The following is a 22,771-nucleotide window of genomic DNA, read 5'->3' on the forward strand; positions in this document are numbered from 1 at the left end:
ATGAGCCCACAGTCTTGCTGACTACACACCGTGAGCCCTGACACAAGTGACAAATGAAAAGCACGGGGATGCATTCCCTCCTGGGTTGCCCCTCACCCACCATTTTCACCTCTGACACATTACCCACCCATCAGACTGGCCTAACTTAAATGCCACCTACAAGACTAGCGTGCTGGACACTTCTGGTTTGTCAGCTGGTAAGATAATAATGTAAAGCACCCAGCCTGGCACCAGTGCATAGGAAGTGCTGTATTAATGGCCATTACTCTTGTGGCTTTGTGGAGGCCTGGAAATAAAGGATGGAGGTACAACGAAGATATCAGACCAAGATCTGGAAGCATCTGAGATAAGGATGAAAGCTGAGTGAGTCATATACCACACACGGCATCTCAGCCTCAGTTTTATTCCTTCACTTTTGGGTAATACTTTACTTACAACTCCATTCATTCATTCATCCATTCAAAAGTTGTTTGCTGATTTGTACACCCATGTTCATAGCAGCATTGTTCAAAATAGCCAAGAGGTGCAAGCAACCCAAATGTCCACTGACAGCAGATGAATGGATAAACAAAATGTGGTCTATACATACACTAGAGTATTATTCAGCCGTAACACATACGGGAATTCTGATGCATGCTACAACATGGATGAACCTTGAGGACACTATGCCCAGTGAAATACACCAGCCACAAGACGACAGATACTACAGGATTCCTCTTATACAAGGTACCCAGAGTAGTCAAATTCGTAGAGACAGAGAGTAGAATGCTGATGCCAAGGGCCGGGGGAGGAGGAGTGGAAGTGGTTGTTCACAGGTATGGGGTTTTAGTTTTGCAAGATGAGAAGAGATCTGGAGACAGATTGCCCAACAACATGAATGTACTTAGCACTACTGAACTATAAATGAACTTAAAAATGGTTAAGATGGTAAATTTTATGTTATGTGTAATTTATCAGTTAAAAAGAAAAAAATCATTTGCTGAGCACCAACTACAGGTTGGGCATTGCAGTAGGCATCAGCGACACAAGGGTGAGCCAGACAAACGGATGCAATGTCTGCCTGCGTGGAATGACCTGCACCAGGATAAAGGTGAGCCTGCAGCTGTGAGAAACACCACACAGGAGACCGCAGCGGGCCTCATGGAGCAGCAGCACCTGAAACCTGCGGAGCGAGCAGGAGCAAGCCAGGTGGAGGGTGTGGGGGGCAGCACGAGCAGAGCCTCTGCACCGCGAGAAGCTGGCGCGCACCGACCCCAAGGCTCAGGCTGTTGACAATGGGTGGATGCGAGGCCCTTCCCTGAGAGGGGAACACCGGAGGGGACAGGTCGGGGTGGGGGGAATCTGCAGTGTCAGATGAACTAAACTGAGCTACGTGGGAACACCCAGCCCAGGGCTGGCCTTCACTTACTCAAGCCCTAACCTCCCTGCACCCAGCCCGTACCCCCACAACCTAACTGTAAGTTCAGTTACAGAGAAAAAAGTCCTTCCCCACATCTCCAAGGCGCTTTTGCTACAGTCACTCAGTAAGAAACGAGTCAAACTAACAATGCGGTTCAGCTAGCCAGTTACTCACGTGTACTTCAGAATGCCTTCCAACTTGGACGTCCAGATAATAACGCTCTTGTCAGCTGATCCAGAAGCAAAGCGCTTGCCTACAAGTGTTTTTAAAAAGAAAATTCTCACATTTACTTGAAGTCAGCATTTTGCAGAGAGTATTTCTTAGAAAACTAGTTCACTGAAGAACCTAGTAAGTGTCATTGCTTCTCTACTCCATCCTCTTGCCAGCACTGGGTGAGCCTGGAGTCAGGAACTTTGGGTTCATATCCTGCTTTGTCTGGCACCAACAAAGATGTACTGAGGGTCCACCACTTGCCAGGCATCACGTTCTGTATTAGGATCAAGTAGTGATTAAAATATATATGATCCTTACCTTCATAGAGTTTCATCTGGTGGGACAAGTAGGCATTAAGTTAAATTGATCCAACTAATATATAATGTGGGGGAAAATAAAGCTCTATGAAAGAGAATGCCTGGGGACCCAATTTCGGTGATGGAAGTTTCTGAGGATGGGATCTTTCATTGAGACCTAAATGTTGAGCAAAGCTTAGCCAGGTGCAAAGAGAGAGATAGACCCATCCACAAGGCTCCAACAGATGTGCAAAGGCCCTGAGGCAGGCAATGCCTACACGTCCAAGGGGCTGAGAGGCAGCAGCATGGAACACCAAGAGCAAGGGGTGAGGTGGGTGAGGAAGGCTCTCTAGGGGCTTCCGAGCCACAGCAAGACCCTACTCTTTATCTCAGAGAAAGGCTATCAGCAAAAGAGTGCAGATGAGATCTTCATTTTCACACTCCTTGGGCTTTATGAAAGGACTGGGAAGAGGCAACATATATCAAGTAATTGCTTATTAAATATATTGTCACAAGTTTGCAAGTGCTTAGAAGTGGAGCAGGGTATCCCGGCAGCAGACGGCAGGGAGCCTTCACCTACTCCAGGTAGAGATGACAACTGAGAGGTGAGCACAGGCCAGCCCTTGTACACCTTGCGCAGGATTCATAGACTTTATTCTTGGGCAAAACTGTTCTCTGAGCCTCTATGTCTTCATCTGAAACAGAACGGGGTAATAACACCTTCCTCAGAGGCTCTCTGTCAAGGTCAACTAAGCACCTGTCATGAAGGCTGACACAGTAATTCCAAGGATGAGCCATGTGACGCTGCCGCAAATACTACACAAACGGAAGCTGCTTGTATCTGTTGTTATCTCTGCCTTCCCTCCCCAACACTGGCAGGGGCTGAAGAGTGTGGGTGCCGGGCTGGACCTGGGCTGGAATTCCCAGTGACGTCACTCACTGGCTGCAGGACCCAGAGTGAGCTCGTGACCATCTCTAGGCTTTCATTTCCTCATTTGACAAATGGAGGCAACAACAGTATTTACCTCGTGGATTTTTAGAAGATCAAATGAGAGTAAAGTACTTAGGACAGTGCCTGTAACGGATTCAATGCTTAAAAAAATTAGCTATTATTATTACTACAATTTCCTCAGCATCTAGTTTGCTTCTCTTGAGCAAAAAAACGTAGTCCTTACACACCTGTGTATCATGGTTACTCCTTAAATACTTAATAAACTTAAGGGAGGAATCAGAAACAAACAAAACCGTAATTGAGTGCATCCTCATTTCCAGACCCTAGAGGGGAAGACCAGTGCAGAGGAATCAAAAGACTTCATCACCACTACGTGTCAGGAAGGGGCAGCGTGATACACTAGAAAGAATGAGGGCTCTGTAGTCAGGGGACCTGGGTCAGGCCCAGCTCTGACACTGTCACCTGTAATTGCTCCAAGCTGCTGTGAGATCAAATGAGATGATGTGTGTGGCAGGACTCTGACAAATGCCACTGATGGCAGGTCTCACCGTGACTTCCTCAGGGGCCTTGATGGTGCTGCAGCCCAGAGGCCCTAGGCTTAGAAACTCCGAGGCCCCACAGTTCTCCCCACAATATTACTCCAAACTTGAACTCAAACGTGCACATAAAAAACATAACCGCTGTGGCAGAGCACACCTGACCACCATGCAAGAATTATTAGCATTGTCTTTGCCACCAACTTGCTGCATAACCTCAGCAAGTCACGTGACTTCTCTAGGCCTCTATGTAAGTCTAAAATGAAGCAACTGGGCTAGATCAGACTAAAACTGTGTGCACGAAATTGTGTGTATATGTAAAGTGTGTGCATTTTCCTAGAAAGGGGTCTATAGCTTTCATCAGATTCTCAAAGAGGTCCATCACCTAAAAGAAGTTAAAAACCTGGAGCCTGTATGATCTCCCAGGTTCACTCAAGCACTGCACCACCCTGATTCTGTGACTTCTCGGCTGCCGTCACGGGACACCATCTCTAACCCTACATCCATCTGACACGTGAGGAAATCGAGACTCAGAGAGTCAATCACCACCTCAAACTCACAGAGCTTTTGGGGTTGGAACTTGGAACTGTCTCATTGCAAAGCCCACATTCTTCCCCCTGATCCCACGCTGCAGGGAGCATGGATTCATTTTTACTCTCAGGGTCAGTTTCACGCACCTACTGTCTGACTACCACCTCTCCTCGTTCTCACCCCACCTGGTGTCCTAGCTCCAGTAACTCCTAATTCTCCGCCACTGCCCTTCACCCCTTATTACTCAGCTGACAGTTCAAGGTCAATGTATATCATCATTCTTTTGCATACGTCCTCTGCTCCTTGCCCTCTTACTTCATCTTCAGAGGTACTGGCAAACCCCCACTCTGCTTAAATCTAACTCTCCACCTCCTGCATCTGCGTAGCTCAAAGTGGTGGCAAAAAAGACACAATCACATCAACTGATCTCACTTTCAATTCATGATCATCAGCTTGGGGTGGGCTCTCCGTGTAGGTAGGGTCTCTGGGCACCTCCCAGGGTCATTCACTCAGCCACTCAACTAGGTGGTGATTTACATTTTTTCCTTTCTCCCCAGCTCTCAGACACCTCCTTCCCTATCCTCACTCTCAGATGTTCCGCTCCTCATTTCACTGAAAGAACGGAAGAGAACTCCCATTAGACTCCTGCTACCGCATGCCGGCCCCCGCAGCACCTGCAAGGATGCTCTCTGTCTTCCCACCATGCCCGTCTCTGCCCTGGATCCCACTTCCTCTCCCCACTCGGCAACTCTGTTCCTGCAGTTCCCTGCCCTCTCTCCTACAGCCTCGACCTTCCTCCAACTCAACATGTCCAAAACTGAGCTCCTAATCTGCCACTCTAAGTTTCTCTGCCTGCAGCCCTCCGTACCTCAGGGGAGGGCAACTCCATCCTTTCAGTCCCTTAAGTCAAAAGCTCTGGAGTCACCCCTGACTCCTTTCTTCACATCCAGTCTATCAGGCAATCCTACTGGCTCCACCTTCAGACTATATCTGGAATCTGACCACTACTCACCACTTCCTCTGTGCCTAAAGAGGTCTGAGCCACCATCACCAGTGTTATAAAATTTACCTGGATGACACTTTTTCACTTGTTTTTCTGCCCCAACTCAGGCTATTCCCAGTAGAGCAGCTGGAGGGATGCTTTTAAAATATAAATCATGTCAGATTTTTCCTCTGGGGAGGACGGGTATAGTTCAGTGGTAGAGTGTGTGCCTAGCAAGCACAAGGTCCTGGGTTCAATCCCCAGTACCTCCATTAAACAAATAAATAAAATCTAATTACCTCCCCCTCAAAAAATATTCAGTGTTGTATGTCAATTATATCTCAACAAAACTGGAAGGAAAAAAGAAAAGAAAGATTTTTCCTCTGCTCAACACTCTTTAGTGGTTCCCCACTTTCAGCGAGAATCAAAGTCACAGTCCTTACGACAGCCGACATCATCTGGCCCTCCCACACCTGCCACCCCTCTCCCTTCATCCCCTACTGCTCCCCTCATTCTCTCTATCCCAGACCCAGGAAGGCACACGCCCACCCGAGGGCCCCTGCAGTGGCTCTTCCCTCCATGCGCTCTCTTCTCCCAGATGCTCGCTGTCATTATTTCACTGCCTCCCCACCTTCAAGCAAACCCTATTCAATACCGGACCCCATCCCCGGCCCAGCCAGTGCTCTCAATCCGCCTCATCTGCCCTACTTTTTCTTCCTAACATGTATCACCTTCCAGCGTACTGTTTAGTTCACATACACTACCACGTTTATTGTATGTCTTCCCTCATACTCTATCTCCAGCTCCCCCGCCCCCGTACACATAGACATAAGCCCCACGAAGGCAGAGATCTTGTCTGGTTTGTTCTCTGAAGTACCTCAAGCATCTAGAACAATGCCTGGCACTCAGATGGCCTCAATAAATATTTGTTGGATTGAATGATTGAACTGACGCCTACGAGACTTTATCTTCTGAAATCCCAAGTTGTACTTCAGCTTACAAAAAATGATTAAGGTGTGACTAAGGAGAGAGAGGCCAACACAGAGCCTGTAAATCCAAAGGGGTCTCTTACCATCCTTCGCGTATGCCACACAGTACACAGTATCTTTGTGTCCCTTTAGCGGCTGAAGTAAGGTGCCATCAGAGGTGTCATAAACCTGGCAAAGAGACAAAAGTACAGATTACCCACATGGCCTCCATCCGCCAGGGTTCTTGCGGGCTGCGGCTGCTATTTTTGTTTTTATAACAAAACATCTGTCAATATGCTATATGTGTATCAAGTAAAAACTGCACTGAGAAACCAGAAAGAACGTGACTTAAAGTTGTGAAACCCAAGAAGTAGAGGTCCTGATCCTGTCCGTTCCATGGCCAGGAACATGCCATTAATGCTCAAGAAACAAAAGTTCACTCTGCAGAACTTCTCTACAAAGTTCACTCCCCTTATGTGAATTTGGATATACGACCAATCAAGCTAGGCCTCCCAGACAAAGCCGCACAGAGATCGCAGCTACACCACCATTAAATCTCAGTGCTAGCCCTGCTCCTAATACCAACATCACAGAGTGACGTTTTGTATTTGCTACCAAGAGTTTGAAAGCCACAGACCTGAACTCTGGGTTTGCATGCCGGAGGGGGTGTTGTGACACTCAGCTGCAGTGTGGATTTAGGATTTTATAGCTGTGCAAGATCTATAAATATGTGGAGATTCAAAAAACACACCATCTGAGAAATAAAGGCAAAACCCTCCTGAAGCGGTTCGTGTTGGAGAAGATAACCTATGGGGAAAACCTAAAAGGATCTGGATTGTTTACCCTGGAGAGAAGAAGTCTGCAGAACAATTTAACCACGGCTTTAAGATTACGCAGTTGCCATACAGAGAATGGAGGTCAGGCTGTCTGTGTATCTAGAGACAACAGAGCAGGAGGAAGCAGACTCACGCAGGAGGGAGGGGAGGTCATACAAAGGTTTTCAGGTCAAACATAAAGGGTTCCCTGAAAATTACTTTTATACACTAGGATAGGTTCCAGAGGGAGCTTATATTCTTCGAAAATATAAAAACTAGGAGAGCATCCATATGGTATTGTTTAGGCAGGCCAGTGCCTCAAAGTCGGGGTCAGGTTATCTGGCTTCTCGTGGAGGGAGCCCCTTCAGTTCCGACGCTTGAATTCTTCAGGGGGACAAAATGTGAACTGACAACAGCTCAGTTTCAAAGGCATTTTGATTAATTATTTTCAACTCTTTCATGTGTGTCTCTAAGTAAAGAGGGAAAGATTAATGACTCTAAAGGAGGTATGGTTCACAGGTTCCTATCTGACAGACAGTTTACTTACCTGTTTTAAATAGCCCATTTCCTTCCCTATTAAAAAGTAATGACTGCTTTTTCCGCCCTTGCCTTTTTCATCTTAAAAAAAAGGGGGGGTCAAATTTCAGAGCACTTACAAGAGGGAGAGGAAAAAAAAAGCACTTAAAAAGGAAACTCAGACAAAATCCTACCAGTAATCTGTTTCCTGCAGCCAAAATCAGTTGGGTTCCATCAGGCTTAAATGCGAGGTCATATATACTAAACAGGAGAAAAGACAAGACAAAAGGACAATTAGGAACCAAAGTGATGCGGTCTGCTAATGGCCAGGAAAGCAAACTTTATTTCCATTATGAAACACTGCTTGTGTATGAGGGAAAAAGATAACGGCTAAGAACTGCATCTGGTTGCAAATTCCACTCCATCCCCACACCTCCAATCACAATTTACCCGGCAGTGAGCGTTATGTCCCAGTTTCCACCTGTCCAGAAGCCAGACGCCAGAGAAGGCTCAAGGAGTCAACAGCCGAGGGCACTGACCCTTCTATTAATGCCATAAAGGCTACACAAGCTGAGAGAATGCGTGAAGGCTGGTAAATCCACACGTCTCTGAAAAATTGATCATTTACTAAAATATCGTTATTAATTCCAATTAATCCGATACTTTCTGAGTGCCACTTAGGTGCTAGGAACCAACAGATACAAGATGAGTAAGTCACAGTCCCTCCCTGTCCTCAAGGAAATTACCCTCCTGTGGGAAGGTAAGGCGCAGACACACTCACAAAGAACCATATGGCATCAACTCTAAAGCACACAGTTTTTCACATTTTAACATTTCTGATGTTGGGATGCGTCTTAGAAATGATGACAGTCAGTTTAACTGGCTGCATTTTTTGCTTTCTTAATTGCATGTAAATAATGATATTTTATAATCAGTGGCCTCTTAGATTAGATGAAATACAGAATAATACTGTAATAAAGGCTTTAGGAGATACATTAAAGCACATGCTGTAGGAGTCCAAGGAGGAAGGCATGGTGTTGATTCAGAGAGGATCAGAAAAAGCTTCAGGAAGACAACAATAAAGGAAGGAACAGGCAGGGCCTCGGAGACACGCAGGAGAGTGGGAAGGTGCAGCATTTCAGGCAGAGAAAACAACAAGCAAAGACATGAAGATGGGAATAGTGAATATCTAAATAATCTAATTTGACTGAAACATTCGACTGTGTGCAGGGAAGTAGGGAGAGAGAAAGCTAGAGAAAACAGGCTGGAGCCAGATTACAAAGACTCTCCAAGGCCCCAGGCAGAGGGTTTCATTAGCGCAGGTGACCCTGGTAAGAATGTGCTGGACAGCTCTGTCCAATGGCCTATCATAAACACTCACCATGGGATAAATTCACCTGACGCCTGTGTGTGATCTGAAAATACAAACCCCTGGTAACAGCATTTGGAGCATTTGTGACAGAGACAGCCCATGCTGAACTCTTCAAAGGCACTATTTTATTTCATTCTCACAATTCCTTGAGGTCAGAATTACTACTCAGTTTTGTGGTTGAGGATACCCTGGCTCGGAGACATCAAGCATCTTGCCCAACATCACACAGTCAGCACGTAAAAGGGCCAGAGTTCTAACTCAGGTCTGTCTTAAGTCTGTGCTAGTCTGCCTTCCACCCCCCTGAATTGTTGTCAAGTATAACAGATCTCTGCTACCCTAAGACTTTAAAAACAGTGTCCAGCATCTATTAAGCACTTTTATTTACTGTATGTGGTAAATACAGTTTAAATGCTTTACATGTGTTAACTCACTTAATCTTCACAACAACCATATACCTATTTTGCAGCTGAGAAAACTAAGGTACAGACAAGTTAAATAAGTTGCCTGAGAATGAACTGCTATTGAGCGGAGGTGAAACCAGAATTCAAACCCAGGCAGTGTGACTCTGAAGCCCAGGCTCTAACCATTATGCTTTGTGGCCTTCTTTACCATTATTATTAGCATATGCCACAGTTGACAAAATAACTTGTAAGAGTCTCCATGTTTTATCAGCAGGAAAAAAGGCATTATCATCTCCTCAAGACACTACATGTAGAATTCAGAGTTTTTTATACAGGCTCCGTTGATCTTAGACGCTTCCTTTAATAAAAATAATTCTTCACATACATTCAAGAGTTAAGAGTTGTTGAAGAGTGTAAACTTATATGATCTCAAGTGACCCTACACTAACGTAATGCCACAGACAGGCTGGCACTCCTAGCCCATTTTTATCGATGAGGAAATTCAAGTTCAGAGGCAAGCCATTTGTTTGCTGTCACAAGTTGGCTGATGGAGAAGCTGGAACAGAGAAACTGTTACCCCTCTCCAGTGGACAGCCCTCGTGAGACAAGCAAACACAGACCCTGAGTCCTTCAGCTTCCTTGCTGTTATGTGGTAATAGATCCGGGCCTTCCTGGCTCTGGGGCTCTCTTTCTCGGAGCCTGGGGCGAAATGTACCTGGTGCGTCCCACACTCTGAGCAGAAAAGCAGGGGGAGCTGGGGTCAGAAGAGCTGACCTGCTGGCTGAGCTCCGCTGAGCCCTGAGGCTTGGGAGGGGTCTTTTACAGTCATCTCCATCACGTGGCTCCCTTCCTGCCTTGTACATATCTGAGCTCATCAAAGTGATTCCTGTGTGGTTTCTTCTTCATAGGGATCATCTTGGGCTGAATTATTAGAAAACCATTTCTGAATGTTTCATTTGAACCAAGCCTTTAACTATCTACCTCTCAGATTCATTTTCTCTGAACTTGACCTTTGTCCTTCTAAAGTATAACACACGTCTAATTTACCTCAATCTAAACTCTCACTGTACTTACCATCTGCACAATTCATGAAATTTAGCTCTGAATTATATAATCTTCTGTGCTTTACACTGTTTCAGATACTGTCTTGTCCCCTTAATTACAGTCATATGCAATTTAAGGGTAATGGCCCCAATTTAGACATTTGTGGACCCACAGCACAGGGCACTGTCCTAGATACAAAATGAATATAGTTGACAAACTGACAAGATTTTATCTTGAACCACTTGGGCTTTAATTACATCACGAGACCATGGAAACTCAGAAATGGGAAAGACCCTAGACATTCTCATATAGTCCAACTCCCCCACCAGGGCAGGAATTCCCTACAGATGGCCACCCAGCCTCGGCTGGGACACTCCCAGGGCTGGGGAGCTCACCTGTCTGCAGACAGTCTATTGTGCCATAGGATGGCTCCCTCTCCCTATCTGCCACCTTTTATGAAAAAGACACATTGTCAGAGTCCACTGCAGAGATACAGATGGCAAGTCCTACAAACTGTCCTCTACCAACCAAGTGCCCACTCCACTGTAAACTGAAGTCCCAAGATGCCTCTCCAAACCTTGTGAAATCTGACCCAGCCTCCACTTAATTTGCTTTTAATCTTAGGCAAACTGTTACCTCATTGAGTCTCAGTTTCTTCTTCTGTAAATGGGGCAACAATTCCAACCTCACGGGGTATTGCAGGGATTAAACAAGATGACACAGCAAGCACTGAGTAAATGGCAGCTGGTGTGAATGGGGGGTACAGCAGATGCTGGCCTGACTGGAACGAGGCGGCCTAGATAAATAAGGTAGCACGGTAGGCATGAACCTGGAGCAGGGCTTTTAGGGGAGAAAAGAGGGAGTTCAGAGAAGAGTAAGAGAGCATCTGGGAGGGCCTTTGGATAGGAAAATGAAGTTTTGCAGCTGAACTGAAAAGCGTACGTTTAAATGTTAGCAAGCGGGGGCAGGGTGGGGGCGAGTGAAGGGGCAGAGTAAGCAGGACCACCTAGTTAGGTGCACAACGTCACGTGGAAGGTAACTGGGAGTCACTCTAGGCTGGTGAGAGGTAGAGTGACGGATCACAGCAACGGCCATGAAAAGGAGATTCCTGAAGGTTAGGCTGGAAGCAAAAGAGCAGACCAGGAGACGGAGGCTGGTTCAGGTGTGGAGGATTCCTCTTTGTCATCTGGACTTCGGCGTTCTACTCTGTATTTTTATAGTTTTTTGTTTTGTTTTGTTTTAATCTCATTCTGGGCTATCAGTTCACATATATAGCTGCCAGCAGGACTGCTTGTCTACAGATCCCCTACAGTCCCAATATTAGAATAGCTGTAATTGGCCAAAAACCAAATAACCAGTCTTTATTCATCATTCACCTCTTCATCCATCCACAAATACATCTGTCCAGCAAATAATCACAACCACCACTGATTTGCCGAGGCTCTGGAATGGGCCTTGGAAATGAATAAGACGCAGCCATTGCTTTTAAGGGGTTTATAGACTTCTGGGATACACAGATTCCCATAAACACTCACATTTGACAGACTCTAAGTACCACAAGAGAGGAATGAACAAAATCCTACCCCAGGGGTTGAAAACTGGGAGCAAATCCGGCTATATGTGGCCTGCAAACGTTTTGTTTGGCCCATATGATGCTTTGGTTTTCTTAGATTAGGTGCCAACATATAAAAATTAGGACATTTCAAAAAAAAAAAAACAAAAACCCAGATTCCTAGTTTCTGGTGGAAACAAAGATCTGAACCACACTGGGCCAAATTCCTGCAGGGTGGTAACTGGAGGGTGCTGAGCAGGAGCAGCCCCTTTCAGGCAGAGCATGAGCTCTCCAGTTCGCCATGCTCCCTGCCCTCCCTGTGCTCTCTGACATCAAAGCCAAATGCTCAGTTGTTGGTTCTCAGCAGCTTGTGCTATGAGGACTTTTACAAAGAGTTAAGAGAAAAGTAAAAAAAAAAAAAAAAAATTAATTCAAATCTCTACTAAAAGTAGAAGGGGGGGTGGGCAAGGCTCAGTGGTAGAGCACATGCTTAGCATGCACCAGGTCCTGGGTTCAATCCCCAGTACCGCCATTAAAAAAAACAGTAGAAGTGAAAGATACACTGGTAGGACTAGATGCTTTAAGAAAAGTGGAGTAGAACAGACAAATATTCCCAGGGTAAACAGATAATTCTTTCTGTTTAAGATGCAAATAAACATCTCCCAGTTATGTTGCCTGCCTGACTCCTGCAGGCATTTGAGTCTGCAGCCTCTGTAACACTAGGAATAATTAATGTAGTGGCCAAGAGTATTGGCTTTGGATTAAGGAAGAAAGCTAGCTCCACCAGTCACTCACTGGGTGACCTCGGCAAATTATTTACCCTCTCTGTGCTTCAGTCGCCTCATATGTCCAACACTGGTGAATATAGTTCCTACCTCAGAGGGCTGGTGGGAGGTGACAAAGAGATAAAAGATGCAGCTCTTAGCCACTGCCTGGCACAAAGTAAGCGTTAGCTATTAGTAGTGCAGAATACAAAAGACAGAGAGCAACCAGCTCCAAAGGGAACCTTGGGCATGTTCAGGATATCAGTGTGAGGAGATGAACACGAGCTTTCCTCACACAGAAGCGCTTAAGAAAAGACAGCGAGGGAATGACTGTTTCAGTAGCCAAAACAGAGGCATCACAATGAAGGTGAAAAGATCATGCAAGAAGATCTGAAAGTCAGGCTGAGGAGAACTACGGAAATAAGTCAGTATTCCTCCCAACATGTATCATTATATGGTAGATTTAGCTGATAAAAAACGGAACAGGATGGAGGTGGGGGAGTATAGCTCAGTGGTAGAGCACATGCTTAGCATGCACAAGGTCCTGGGTTCAACCCCTAGTATATCCATTTTTAAAAAATTAAAATAAATAAACCTAATTACCTCCCCCCCAAATAATAACTATTCTTAACAAAATAGAGCAGGACATTAAACAACACTGAATCATAAAGTGAGGAAGTCATTCTCTTTCAAATCTTCTAATGAAGCTGAGGAGACAGTCTCGGTTTGATGCTCTTCATCTCAAGCACCTCTCCGACCTCACTTGCCAATCTCCAGTTCTAGAGACAGCAAGCTCCCTGGCAAGAGGTCTAGCGACGGCTTGTTAGCACTGTTTTGTCTCTCCCTGCCTGAAGTTCTACAGCTGACATTTAGCGCAAGTGATACGAATTTTCATCAACGGAGTAATAAAGTTTCCGTGTAGAATGTAAAATCATATTTAAACGAAAATACGAGAAAATTTAGAGGAAAAAATTAAGCAAACAAGAGTATAGGTAACACTAGATGTGGCAAAAGCTGTGAAGGTGAAAAAAAACAAAAAACAAACAAAAAACCAATGAAACAGTTGTGAAGTTGGAGAAACGCAGCCGTGGGGGTGAGGAGCCCAGGACGGCTCCGGGTGAGGGAACCAGAGCGGACTGTGATTACCTGTGAAACCGCCTGACAGGCCAGCACCTCACGCGAGGCACATACACCCCCTGGTTCCCCCTCCAGGCCCCAGCTTCTCCACCGCACAGGGGTCGGGGGCGACCTTGCGGCCCACAGACCTGGGGCCCAGTGCCCTCAGTCCAGGCCGCAGGCCGCTGCCCTCGGTTACCCCGGGGATTCACGCCAACGCCCCCGCCACCCTGCTGGCGCTCGGCCTCCCGCTCCTCCGGGACCGCCCCGCTCCTCACCACTGCTCGACTTTATCTCTCCACGTCAGAACGGCCCTCATCTCGGCTTCCCTCACGCCTCGGGCCCCTCCTCCCCGCCTCAGCAACAGGCCTCCTCACTCCTCAAGCCACTTTGGCTACCTGCGCTGCCCCTGGCAACGCACATGCGCAGTGAGCTACGCGCGGGCCGAGAGTTCCAAGTGCGCACGTCTGAAAGGGAGGGCTAGAAAGATGGAGCGGGAGTCCGGAAGGCGTCCGCCCAACTAGGGTGCGCGCGATTGGTCGGAACAGGCGGGGGGGCGGTGCGTCTTCCTCGACCAAGGATTTGATTGGCTGAGCCGTGGAAATGGCGGCTGTGGTCGGGGGGCGGCCGAAAAGCTGATGAGGCATCTATCGCTGTTTCCAGCTGTTGGTTTGTACCCAGCGCTCTGAGCTAAGGAAATTTTCGCGTCTTACTCCACTCCACACGTAGGGCGTTGCACGCTTTTGGTCCGCTGCAGCAGGCGCAGCCCGCTGGAGGGGAACCGCTGGGATGGAGAGTCCGAGCCTGGACGACTGCGGAGCTGCCGCGTCGTTCACCGCCAGTGAGCGCCCAGTCCCAGACCGGCCGTGTGACCTCCGGCAAGTTATTGTCCCCTTTCGGGCCTCAGTTTCACCACCTGTAAATGGGAGCGGGGGAGTAGAAGGTGGGTGGGCCTTTCTCACCTAGGATCCACGGAGACATCGGGCCCCGCAGGGTTAGTTCTTGCGAGCAGGGGCTGGAGCTCAGGTACCCTTCCCGGTGGGGTCGGTCGTGGCTGCTCCTAACTTCGTTTCCCGAAATGACCAGGGAGCTGGGGAGAGCAGGGAGGTTTCCAGTGCAGGAGACGACTGCTTGGGTTGGAGAGTACTAGGAAGACCTTGGAGATGTCATGTTAAGCAGCCAGAGCTGCCCCAGAAATGAGTCCTCTGAGAACAAACGAGGCTGCAGTCATTTGTTGAGTACTTGTGTATGAGTGGTATGGGGCTAAGATGATTTACCTATTTTTTTTTTTTTACTCCCAAAATTTACTCAGAACTACCTTAAGAGATACTACCTCCTTTTTACAGATGGAGAAACAGACTTTGAGAGGTTAAGTAACTTGCTCTTGGACACAGCTAGTAAATGGCAGAGATGGGATTTGAACCCAGTCTGTTGATTTTAAAGTTTGTACTGTTTTCACCAGGATTCAGTTTCCTTGTCTCCAAAATTGTGAACCATGTAATTTCTTAAGATCCACCCAGCTCCCCAAAATTATTTAACCCCAATTACGAAAGAGATCCTTGATTCTAATTCTAGTTAATCACTAGCTCTTGCTTATTTTCCCTACTTGTAGGTAAGAAGTTGGTTAGACCCATCCAACTTTTAAAATGTGTGATTTAGTGATTAGGATACACTCTACTGAAGTTTTCAACAGTAGTACAGGGGAGAAGTATTAGACCAAGATTTAGTAGACCTAACTTCTGGTATCAGTTCTACAAGTAACTTAATCTCCCTGTCACGCAATTTTATCAATAAAATGAGAGTAAGCCTTATCCTACCTACCTCACAAGGTTATCAGATCAAGAATGAAAGAGAATTTGAAAATTCTGTGTTAGAAGTTATTTACCTTTTGGAGGATTACAACCTCTGATGAAAGTAGTAGACACTGTCCCCCTAGAAAAACACACATATATAAAAAAATTTTATGTCACTTGTTTGGGGAGGAAGAGGGTGTCTCACTGACTCCTTTAAGCCGTTCTGTTGATTCCCCGGTTAAGAGCTCAGCTGTTGGCTCATATTTTTAGACTTATGCCAGGTGTCACCAGAAATCGTTATACCAGCCCTATTCAGTGATTAACAACAACAACAACAAGTTTCTAACAAATAGTTTGAGCTTTTCACTGTGCAGAAATTTCCAACGCTTTTTAACCCATGTTGGAGGACAGGAATGTATTGGAGGGCAGGGAGATACTCTCATAGCAAGACTGGTCCACATTGAGTTTAATCTCTCCCATAGTCCAAATAGTCCATGTGGTTCTTCTCTGTCATGGACTGAAATTGAATAAGCAGAATCACATAAATTTTAAATGAGCTAATCACGCGTAATTTGTCTTTTCTTTTTTTCAGGGAGGAAGGTGTTGCTCTGGGATCAGGAAGAGCGAGAGAAGACGAGAAGCAAATGATGATAAAAAGCAGCAGTGAGTGTAACCCCCTGCCACAAGATCCAATTGCTCCTGCTCAGTTTGGTGGTACAGCGGTGACAGAGTGCCGTAAGTCCGTCCCATGCGGATGGGAAAGAGTGGTGAAGCAGCGGTTATCTGGGAAAACAGCAGGAAGATATGACGTTTATTTTATAAGGTGAGTATGCAAGGTGGTAAAGATAGTACAGCCAAATCATTTTGTCTAGACAGGTGACGGGAAAGCATAGCAGGAATCTTGGCTTTCTTCCATTTTTACCATAAAATCATAATGGATTCTGTTCCTCGAGTGTCACTGATTAGTTATACCAAGTGATTTGGGGGCAAATACACTTTCTCCTACTGTGAATAGTTAATGGTAAGGTTGCACTTAAGTTATATTTGTAAAATTATGTTACATTATCATAGAGGAAACAACTTAAAAGTATCATTTTATCACTGTTTTTTATTTTAAATGACAAATGCCCATGGGAGAGTTTGGGAATTATTAGTTAAAAAATCTGAAATTGTCGTCCAGTTCTTTTTAAAAGACACTTTTATTTACTAGCAATAAGTTTTCTTTAATATCATTTTCTAGCCCACAGGGACTGAAGTTCAGATCCAAAAGTTCACTTGCTAATTATCTTCACAAAAGTGGAGAGACTTCTCTTAAACCAGAAGATTTTGATTTTACTGTACTTCCTAAAAGGGGCACCAAGTCAGGATGTAAAGATCGAAGCACAGCAGCTCTGACATCCCGACTGCTAAAGGAAAGTAACAGTTCAAACCAGAACCTCAGGACACGAAGCAGGTGGAAAAAAGATGTGTTTCCTCTGCCAAGTGGTAGTTTGGAATTGCAAGATGGCAGAGGACTATCTGACTTTACTTCCATTCATTTGCTTTTGAAAGAAGATGAGGGTGTTAATGATGTTGACTCCAGAAAGGTTAGAAAGTCCAAAGGAAAGGAGACTATTTTGAAAGGAACCCAAAAGAAGAAAGCTAAAACCAGGTGCCAGAAGAGTCTTCCAGATCCTGTCCAAAGTAACAGAAAAAGAGAATCTGTGCATAATAAGGCAGTGGATGCTGAGAACGAACCTGTTGCACAAGAAAGTCAGCTTGATAGAGCTTGTTGCATTTCTGATGCCAAAGAGAGTGACAAGACCTTCAGTGTGACCTACGAGGAAGAGAGGCTTGGTAAAGAAAAATCACCAAGTTCAGGATCAAACTTTGAACAAATCACTTCTGGTATCACAAACAAATCATGTTCAACCAAAGAAGCAGAACGCAACAGGAAGTACAAGGACACCTTTTTAGACTCTGAGGAAGTAAGAACAAAAGTAGAAGTTGGGGAAAGGGAGGAACATTTGCATGTTGACGTTTCAAAATGTTGCTCTGAAATGGACAGCTGCTCACAAACGGAGAAAGACTCTACTTCTGTGGAACCGTCTCAAGGTATTCAGTGCACTGGAGCGCTGTTAAACATGTGATGAGGATGTTGCATTTCATGCCTGAACCTGATTAGGATGTGGGACTAGAACAAAGAAATAGGGCCACATGTCAGATACATACTACCAGTTGATCTAACTGGTTTTTAAGCCCTTTCTATGGCAGAGGAGGAATCTGCTGGCTACTGCCTCGGTGCCCCCAGCAGAGGACAGTTGTGCAATTAACAGCTGCTACCCTTGCTCCCTGGTGCAACACCCAGGACTGTCCTCAGCGGTGCTTTTCCTTTTTCCCAGCCAGTAATCTTACAACTTTAGGGGGAAGGAAAAGTCTTCACTTGTGAAAAGGTTTGGGGGAGACTCCTTTTATACATAAACTGGTCGAGAATAGTCTCTCTGCACCCCTCCTGCTATTTATTACATGATGTGTGGCTTCCAATTTAATTTTGTGTATATCCTAGTCATTTTTACCTTCTATTGTAATATAATGCTTCTCTAAAATGCTTCAGAGCTCTAAATAATTCAAAACGGTAATCACATAGTTCATCTATTATTTGTAATATGCTCTTAATACAGAGTTCAGAGCTTAGCAATTTTGCCTTTATAATACCTCAGTGAATAAGAAATAAAAAGGAGACCTTTTGAGCAGCCCTGTATTAGTTATTCATTGTGCCATAGTGGTATAATGAATAACTCCTTTAAAAAGAATAGTAATTTTACTTAAAGTCCTGTGGGGAGACAGCTGGACAAATTGGTGGAACAGGGGGTTAGGCTTGGTTCCTGCTCTTGGTGCCCCTCATGACTTTATATCTTTCCTGTGCCTGGAATTTCTCTAACTTGAACAGAACGGGACTGTATTGACCTAGGAACTGTATTAAAATTCTTCAAGCCTGTACTTTAAAGACTTTGAGCTCCTAAAGCCTTGAGATTTATTGCTAGTATAATGGGCATATAAAATATCAAAAACATCCTTTTGTGACTAAAATGGAAGTATCCTATTCATCCTATGCATAAAGAAGTCTAGTTCTCAACATAAGACGGTCCACTTACTGTAGTTAATAGACATCGAATGGAATGGTAGACTTCAGAATTTGCTGAGTAAACAGAGCTTAGTCTCCTAGCAATAAAGGAGGCTAGTCCGTAGTTATTTATAGGAACCCACAGAAGAAATTAACAGGTACCCAGTAAGGGCAGTTTCTTTTGTTCTACCCTTTTTTACCTTCTACAGGCTTTGTCTATTCAAACTAGAATAGCAGAAGACACTAGATTCATTATCTGGAGACCTGGATACTTACCCCAGTCTACTGTAATCCCACTGTTGTTTTGGGATGGTTGCTTAATTTCTAAGCCTTAGAGTCTTCATGTAAAATACAGGTAATAACCCTCACCAGTCCTGTTTTTCATATCATGAATATTGTAAAATGAGAAGTGAAAAAGTGGCTTCACGCTATACAAACGCAAAGTATTACTAACTGACATTCAAATTTAGAGGGTATGGCTATAGTGAGTATTAAATGTGATGATTTTAAAACCTTGAGAAGCCTAATAATGGTGGTCAAAGAGTCTGGTAAATTCACTTAACTTCCCAGGAGGTAGTGGCCTCAGATGTAAAAAGGTCCAGATCTTAGGTTTTTCTGCAGGTTCTGTTTTATCTATCCTTTTGTTTGTTTGTTTTTTGGGTTTTTTTTTGGTAAAAGTATTCACTGAAGAATATTTGGAAAATGTAGAAAAGTAAAGGAGAAAAGAAAAATTAGCAACAGCCATTATACCATTGTGGTTTATTTCATTCTAATCTTTGTATCATATTTTTTCTCTTTATTAAATTTAGATCATATGTTGAATATTGCTTTTTTCAGTTGAAAATTAATGACATGGGAAAAACATTCATGATATAGTCTCAAAATATTTCAATGACCACATTGTACAACTGGGTCGCAGTTTAAAATACTCTAGAGGGAGGGTATGGCTCAGTGGTACAGTGCTCCTTACCATGCACGAGGTCCTGGATTCAATCCCCGGTACCTCCGTTAAAATAAATAAATAAACCTAATTACCTCCCCTGCCAAAATAAAATATTCTGTATTATTTCCAATTTTTCATTACAGTGAACTCTGACATAAACCGTAGAGAACTGGTATAACAGAATGGTTTAAAGCATGACCTCAAGTCAGTCTGCCTGGATTAGAATTTCAACTCTGACACTTACTAGCTGTGACCTTGGGCAAGTTACCTAGCTTCTCTGTACCTCAGGTTCCTTATCTGTAAAGTGGAGGTAAAATGGTACCTACCGAGCTCATAGTCATCAGTAGGATTAAATTGGTTAATTTTTGTAAACTGCTTGGAAAGGTGCCTGACACCTACTGCATGCTTTACAGTAGTAGTGTGGTGGTGATGGTGTTATTATTATTTGCACCCCTGAATATTTCTTTAAGCTAAACCATAGATTCTATAAACAGTGTTCACTCTTCCTTTTCAGAAGACACCATCCCACGGACACAAATAGAAAAAAGGAAAACAAGCCTGTATTTTTCCAGCAAATACAACAAAGAAGGTATCCCTTTTCCAGTCAGAAAACCAGACTTTAAATTTAACTATTCCCGGTGTTCAGCTCTGACGCAGTGTGTTTGTTTAGCTCTTAGCCCCCCACGACGAAAGGCCTTTAAGAAGTGGACACCTCCTCGGTCACCTTTTAATCTCGTCCAAGAAACACTTTTTCACGATCCTTGGAAGCTGCTCATCGCGACTATATTTCTCAATCGGACCTCAGGTTTGTGGATTCTCTTCATCTTTGCCTTAGTAGAGACAGTGTGATGAGGAGAAGGAGCAGTGGCCGATTAGGAGGCCTGGGGCTCGAGTTTGATTTTGACCTCAGATAAGCCCTTCCTTCAGCCCTCAAACTCTTCACCTGTGAGAGGCTTCGACTAGATGACGTCCAACAGCCTTTTGAGCATTAAGGAGCAGATTTTCATTCATTTTCTACTTCCAAATTCATTTTGGTCATCAATGAAAATCAGTTACTTAACATTCCTCCTCTCTCTGTCACGTACAGAAGCATTGCTTTTTCACCAGATGTTTTCTTTAATGTCATTGGCACCTTGTGTTCCATATGCTTTTGGGTAACACCAGTTATCTGATGATCTGATTATTTAAAAACTGGTATCATGCAAGGCCGGGTTTCAGCTTAATTTGAACTGTTAACCAAATAGGTTAATGCTATTTTTTGACTCTGAGTGTGGTTGCTGATTGGGGTAATGTCTTCTCATCAGTGGTTTAGAAAGGAAGGAAGGAAGGGAGGGAAGGAAGGAAGACAGACAGACAGACAGACAGACAGACCCCTCTATATGAGATTTCTAGATAAGGCAGTACCTGAACCTAAAATCAGCCCATCTGGAGGCTTGTCCTCCATCACACGGTTGTTTTTACTTCGCAGGCAGGATGGCGATCCCTGTGCTTTGGCAGTTCCTGGAGAAGTACCCTTCAGCTGAGGTGGCAAGAGCGGCAGACTGGAGAGATGTTTCTGAACTTCTTAAGCCCCTCGGTCTCTATGATCTTCGAGCAAAAACCATTATCAAGTTCTCAGGTACCTTCCCACATATCTAAAGGGAAAAGCATAAACTGTGCCTGGGCAAGAGCGCCACACCTTGAACTTTAATGTCCTCAGACGCTACATGAGTAGAGGTCATTCAGCTCAAGCACCAAAGGCGTTTGGAAATAGCTCGCTTGCCCCAGACCATAGTCTCCCACTGACCCAGGCAATGAATCTTTGCCTAGCACTGGGTCATGCCCTGTGGGCAGGGTTCAAGGAAGAAGTCAGTGAAGCAGACAGCCCAGTTGACCTCAAGGACATTACCTCTGTCTCATCAGCTCAACACAAAACAGTAATAGTGAGCAGTCTATTCAGGGGTGGGCGCTGCAGGAACGCAGAGGAGAGCAGATTCTCTCCCCTCCCTTTCGCTGTTTCTCCGTTTCAGGGAAGTGTTTTTCTAGAGGCTGGCCTGATAGGTGGGTGTTGTGTTCTCAGATGAGTATCTGACGAAGCAGTGGAAGTATCCAATCGAGCTTCACGGGATTGGCAAGTACGGCAACGACTCTTACCGGATTTTTTGCGTCAATGAGTGGAAGCAGGTAAGGCCACTCCCAGCCATGATGCCCCAGCACGTTTTGTCCCCAAGACAGAGTAAGTCCACCATTAGGGCTAAAACTATTCCTTGGACACACACACCTTTACAGTCACAACCAGTTTTGTTCCAGGCTTGAGGGGCAGTGCTGAGTGGGGTTATTAACAGCAGGAGGGGATCCACAGATGCTCCCAAGTCTGCAGACGCTGACCAACCTCCATCAGTTGCCGCTTCTGGCCCGGTTCTTGTCATTCCCACTCATATGCCGTCTCTAGGCCTGGTGGCGTTTTCTCCTGTCCCGTCATGAGCACTGAAGGGAAGCAGGCAGGTTTGGGCATGGGGTGCACACTGGTTGGGTTTCTCCTAGTGGTCTCAGGCCACTTCTGTACTAAGTGGGTCCTACTTTGGCTGCCATTCTGTTGAGTGCGCTGTGCCCAGCCCACAGGCATCCGGGTGGCATCCTCGCAGCCGTGGGCATTGCCCACTTAGCCTGCTTACACTGCCCACTTAGTCTGTGACTTGCCCTGAAGCATTCAGCTGGTAGATCTGTCCAAGCCCATCCCTGCTTCACCATTTGTTGTGACCTGAGCAATCCATTTAACTCTCAGGGTCTATAACCTCCTTCTGGAAAACAGCATATTAACACTTGACGCACATTATCACCACCCCAAGCCCCGGGTCCTGGTGAAGACTAGCACCAAATTGGAAAACGCTTTGTCAGCTGTAAAGGAATACTTTAATGTAAGGTATAATTTTAAGGATTCATGAATCCCATTAGGTTAAAGGTTATAATTTTCAGGTATATTCTCATAAGGCACTGTTCCCCAACTGTATCTTTAAAAAGCCAATTTAAAAAGTGTATTTCTGACTAACTTACATAAAGGCCTCTGTCTCCTAATGGTTGTGTTTCTTCCAGGTACACCCTGAAGACCATAAGTTAAATAAATATCATGACTGGCTTTGGGAAAATCATGAAAAATTAAGTCTATCTTAAAACGCTTTGAAGTTTTCAAACTTGTTTTTTGTACATTGCTCTGTCCTCTGATTCTTAACAATTCCATTAAGCACAACCAACTACCTTTCCAGGTGTGTAGATTTTAATGAGCCCAACTAGAAACCTGATGTCTGTTTTCTCAATGTGTGCCACTGGTAGATCTTCGCTACTGCACGTGCTGGATCATGTTTTGAGTTTTTTTTTTTTAATAAATTGTTATTTGACAACAATCCTAAAAATGTATGACTTTTCCAATAATGAAATGTGATCTGAAGATGAAAAAACTTTTCTAAATTATCAATAATACAAAACAAATTTCTTTCAA

At 44.8% G+C, this 22,771-nt stretch overlaps 2 protein-coding genes across 5 annotated transcripts in view; one reads left to right on the plus strand and one right to left on the minus strand.

The window, feature by feature from the left end:
- IFT122 (intraflagellar transport 122) overlaps positions 1–13,892 on the minus strand; it is a 63,376-nt gene extending 49,484 nt beyond the window's left edge. For 2 of the 3 annotated variants that reach the window (XM_031470946.2, XM_031470945.2), the window contains exons 1-4: positions 13,736–13,891; positions 7,403–7,469; positions 5,982–6,066; positions 1,574–1,652 (exon numbers count right to left, since the gene is read on the minus strand). In XM_031470946.2, the coding sequence (XP_031326806.1) occupies positions 1,574–1,652; positions 5,982–6,066; positions 7,403–7,469; positions 13,736–13,776 (272 nt within the window). In that variant the 5' untranslated portion in view covers positions 13,777–13,891. Of the gene's footprint in view, positions 1–1,573; positions 1,653–5,981; positions 6,067–7,402; positions 7,470–13,735 lie in introns of all 3 variants that reach the window. The other variant, XM_031470942.2, reaches the window with a different exon arrangement.
- Positions 13,893–14,055: 163 nt separating this feature from the next.
- Positions 14,056–22,771, plus strand: MBD4 (methyl-CpG binding domain 4, DNA glycosylase). 2 transcript variants are annotated; one of them, XM_064496230.1, is made up of 8 exons: positions 14,056–14,339; positions 15,847–16,073; positions 16,491–17,344; positions 19,811–19,885; positions 19,967–20,101; positions 20,765–20,914; positions 21,356–21,459; positions 22,369–22,771. In XM_064496230.1, exons 1-8 carry the CDS (start codon positions 14,247–14,249, stop codon positions 22,444–22,446), a joined length of 1,716 nt encoding a protein of 571 aa, XP_064352300.1. In that variant the 5' UTR covers positions 14,056–14,246; the 3' UTR covers positions 22,447–22,771. The 2 variants fall into 2 exon arrangements, with proteins under 2 accessions (XP_064352300.1, XP_064352299.1); XM_064496229.1 differs by having other exon boundaries at positions 21,356–22,771.

The sequence above is a fragment of the Camelus dromedarius genome, chromosome 17, assembly GCF_036321535.1.
Source record: "Camelus dromedarius isolate mCamDro1 chromosome 17, mCamDro1.pat, whole genome shotgun sequence".
Classification (NCBI taxonomy): domain Eukaryota; kingdom Metazoa; phylum Chordata; class Mammalia; order Artiodactyla; family Camelidae; genus Camelus; species Camelus dromedarius.